The sequence below is a fragment of the Frankliniella occidentalis genome, unplaced genomic scaffold (genome assembly GCF_000697945.3).
Source record: "Frankliniella occidentalis isolate FOCC.00 unplaced genomic scaffold, Focc_3.1 Scaffold464, whole genome shotgun sequence".
NCBI lineage: Eukaryota > Metazoa > Arthropoda > Insecta > Thysanoptera > Thripidae > Frankliniella > Frankliniella occidentalis.
The window spans coordinates 3,836-7,934 of NW_026267582.1; the positions used below are offsets into that span (position 1 = coordinate 3,836).

The 4,099-nt window shown below is 46.9% G+C and overlaps 1 protein-coding gene across 1 annotated transcript; it reads left to right on the forward strand.

Moving 5' to 3' along the window:
• Nucleotides 1-1,102: 1,102 nt before the first annotated feature.
• On the forward strand, nt 1,103-3,797 carry LOC127751404 (uncharacterized). The gene is made up of 6 exons (XM_052274916.1): nt 1,103-1,291; nt 1,584-2,211; nt 2,289-2,686; nt 2,784-3,260; nt 3,366-3,609; nt 3,742-3,797. The coding sequence occupies exons 1-6, from the start codon at nt 1,103-1,105 to the stop codon at nt 3,795-3,797; spliced, it is 1,992 nt and encodes a 663-aa protein (XP_052130876.1).
• Nucleotides 3,798-4,099: the final 302 nt, after the last annotated feature.

Below are 4,099 nucleotides of genomic sequence, written 5' to 3' on the forward strand. Positions count from 1 at the left end.
AGGCGCTAAGGCTTGTATCATTCTGCAGACAATAATATGAACGCTGCCATCCGTCAGGACCGCGGCGCTGAACCAGTCGTACAACCGGAATACATTTCTTATCGTCAAGGCATAATATTCTTTTTCAATTAGGTATAGTTTAAGCTTCATCTTGATTTCATACTATGATACTGCTTCCTTTCACTCTGAAATATTATTGTCTAAAGTGTGTGTATTGATTGTATGAATGTTGGGTTTCAACTGCTGCGGGTAGCTCTAATATGGTCATTTCTAATAATGCTAATACTAATGAGTTTCAAGTGAGTATCTTTGCCTGATGAACTTTTCTGTCAATGCATCATTTTGTACTATGTTTGTAATTTATTGTTTTAATGTTAAATTGTCCAGGACCCAATAGTTCTCAGAAGTCTTTTCAGGTATCTGATTTTTATCTAACATACATCATTTATTGTTTTTCAAGAAATGAGGGTGATGACATTATTTGTCTTCTTTGTTTTTAGGCCACCCTTCCAGAGTATGAGCACTTGGTTGTCGCATTAGATCAAGCAAGCACACCCTTACCCAAAAATTGAGAACATGAACCGTGGTGAGATGTGTACAGCGCTGCTCAGGGTGAACCTACGCAGCAAAGAGGAGGCATTGCAATGGCTGGCTGACTACCAGGGTTGTTAACGATATTTTATCGTGTAACGACGATACGACGATATCGATACGATATTTGTATCGATATCGTAACGCGTTACTTTTTCGACCAACGGTGTATTGTAACGCGATACGATACGGAGAACCTCGTAACGTCGTAACGTTCGATACGATACAAAAGATTTTATAGTCGGAAAGAAAATCACACTTTGCCATGCAGGTCAGCAGAGCAAATGCCCATTTGCCAAGCCGAGGTGCTATGCCCCGAGCCCAGCCGAGTGCAACACGGGAGTTCGGCACAGCGGAGCGGAGCGGACACGCCCCCTCCCTGTGCGTCGCGTCGAGCTCCGTGCTCCGTGTGACAACAGACATCACTAGACCTGTCGTCGAGTCGTCGAGCGAGACAAGATAGCTGCGTGCCGGTTTAAAATTGTGTTGTTGTTGTGCGTCACGAGTAATAATGGGAGATGAGCAAGATCAAACTGAGGCTGGGGGAGAAATGCCTTGGGCTGCATTCAATGAATACTTTTTCTTTGTAAGAGAACGAGAAAAGCAAAATGCAGATTGCCGGTGCAAGCTGTGCCCCGCAAATGCCAAGCTTGTAGCGTTCAACACTTCAACCTTCGCCAATCTCAAGTTACACCTTGCTGTAAGTAGATGTATTCAATCCTGTACTAACTGAAAGTAGACGACTAGTCTGCCATTCGTTGCGCCGTTTACTAATGAACGTTAGTTCCCGCACCGGCTCGCGTCAACCTAACCTCACTTTGTCATGTCCATGTCGGTGCCGTGGGACGAGCTCGTCGCACGGCACCCGCACGGGACGGGCAGCGCGGCGGCCGGCGCGGCGCGCCGAGCGAGCAAACGCTGCGACGACGACTCACCCGCGCTCTGCGCTGCGGTCACCTAACCTCAATTTTTATTTGTTTCTTTCTTTGCAGAGAGTCCATGGCTGGTCGGAAGACCGACTGAAGTCTCTAAATGTAAGCAAAGGACACGGAGGAACCAAGCGTAAGGCTACTGATCAGAGCGGCCCAAATGCCACGGATTTCTTCAAGAAAAGGAAAATTACTCAAGCCGATGTTGACCGTGTGACTGACCGGCTTGTGATTCGCGAGGCGCTCCCGCACCGCATCGTCGATTCCCCGTTCTTTAAAGAAGCGGTCCTTCTCGGCTGTCCATCCACAGTTCGAGTTGGATGCCGCCAGACATTTAAGGGCAGACTGTCGAAGCACGTCGATAAGATGGAAACAAATCTAAAGAAGCAATTTGACTCCGTGCAGTATATCTCCACGACCGCCGACGGATGGTCAAAGCACCGGCGGGGCTTTCTGGGCATGACCGTCTCGTGGCTCGACCCCGACACTCTTGAAAGGAAAGTAGCCGCACTGGCCCTGGAGCGTCTGAAGGGGCATCATACACACGATAAGTTGGCGGTGGCAATCTCCAAGGCCCATAATCAATTTAACATCTCTGGAAAAGTGACCAAGACAACCACTGATAGTGCCTCCAATTTTAAAAAGGCGTTTCGAGTGTATGGAGCAAAACAACGCGACAATCCAGACACAGGTAAAAAAGCTGCGGGTTCGAATACTGGTTCACCTTTATTTTCTGTAGCTAATTTTAACGTATTAATATTTTTAAAGGCTCTATCTTTGACGACTTGGACGGCGGTTCAGAGGACGAGGACGAGGATGAGGACGGGGTTGAAGGAGAGGATGAGGAAGACGATTACGTTCCGGTTTCCGTGGATGAAGCTTTAGATTTTGCCGACACCGACGACGATGGCACCGTGCTACCGGCGCATCAGAGATGTGCGTCTCACATACTTAACCTCGTAGCCACACAGGACGTCAAAGCAGCCCTTGACGCCAACGTAGCATACAAGAAAATCCACGAGTCTACCTACGACAAGCTCAAAGTATGGTGGCGACGGCAAAATAGGTCTGACCTTGTTGCCGATGCAATCAAGGATGGCCTAGGTGTCAAGCTCCAGGTGCCCGGGGATACGAGGTGGAACTCAGTGTTTGACGCAAAGTCGCAGGTAATTTTATCACCAGTTGCCATCGCACCAATGGTTTGGTCCAAACAATGCTTTTTTATTCCTAAAACCTTACAAATGCCATTTTTGATTTTTGTAGATTATTTCCCTTATTGATGCCGATGAAGACAAATTTAATACTACTCTGGACAAAGCGGGTTTAGACCGACTCACTCAAAGTGAGATAAAATTTTTGAGAGAATATGTATGGGTGATGCACCCCGTGGCGGCGGCATTAGACATCTTGCAACGTGACAAAGATATGTACGTAGGCTACATAATTCCTACTATCCTGCGTTTGGAGGCCCAACTGACCATGCGACGCAAGATGAACGGAAAAGACCTGCGTTACTGCGACGTCCTGGCGCGGACGCTGATTACTGCCATCCGCGGGCCAAGAAGGTTCCAACAGTATTTGGAGCAGGAGGACCTCCAGCTCGCAGCAGCCCTCCTCCCTCAATTTAAACTCAACTGGCAGAAGGACCCCGTGATGCGCCAGAACCTCAAGAAGGTCCTCATCGAGAAGGCTTCCTCACTCTCTGTGGAGGACGACGATAACGCTGGTTCTCAGGCACAGGTAACGGTGGGAATTATTTCACAAAGCGACAACTGAGTTTATTCTTTCACTTTCGTGAGGACGTGCATATCCGCTTTACTTATGATATCCTTAATTTTCTAAAAGGACACTGTTGCTGACGCTGGTGAAGGTGAAGCGGACCCCACACAAGAGGACGACGCGGACGCGGAGGCGGTCGACACACCGGCCGCAATGGATGTGGGCTCGGACGACTCCTTCTTTGAGTTTGATTCTGTTGAGCCCGCAGCTGAAGGGACAGCCGAAACGGCGGAGCAAGAGGTGGAGAGATACTTCTCCACAGGCCCTAGACGAGACGCCGTAAAATCATGCTTCGCTAAAGGGGCTAATGGTAAACGAGAATTTCCCCGTCTCTCCAAGCTATTTCTAAGGTACAACACTGCACTGCCATCAAGTGGCGGAGTCGAGAGATTCTTTTCGATTTGTGGTAATAATTTTTCATGCAAACGTACTCAGCTCGCAGATAAGACTTTTCGAGACGAGGTTATGCTCAAGGCTAATTTTGATTACTGGATGTAGTTTAAAACCCTTAGCTATAAGATTTAGCTAAATTTTTGATACAAATTCAATGTATTTAATTTCTACAATAAAACTCATTATTTTCATGATTCTTAGTCTTTTAATACCGCCACACTAATTTCCTTTTTTAAAAGCTTTTTTTTCTGTTTGAGACTGTATCGTAACGACGTTACGACGATACACGTAACGTAACGCGTTACTTTTTTGATCAGACGTGTATCGTAACGCGATACGATAACTCAGTCCAAAAATTATCGTAACGTAACGCGTTACTTTTTTTTTGTATCGTTAACAACCCTGCT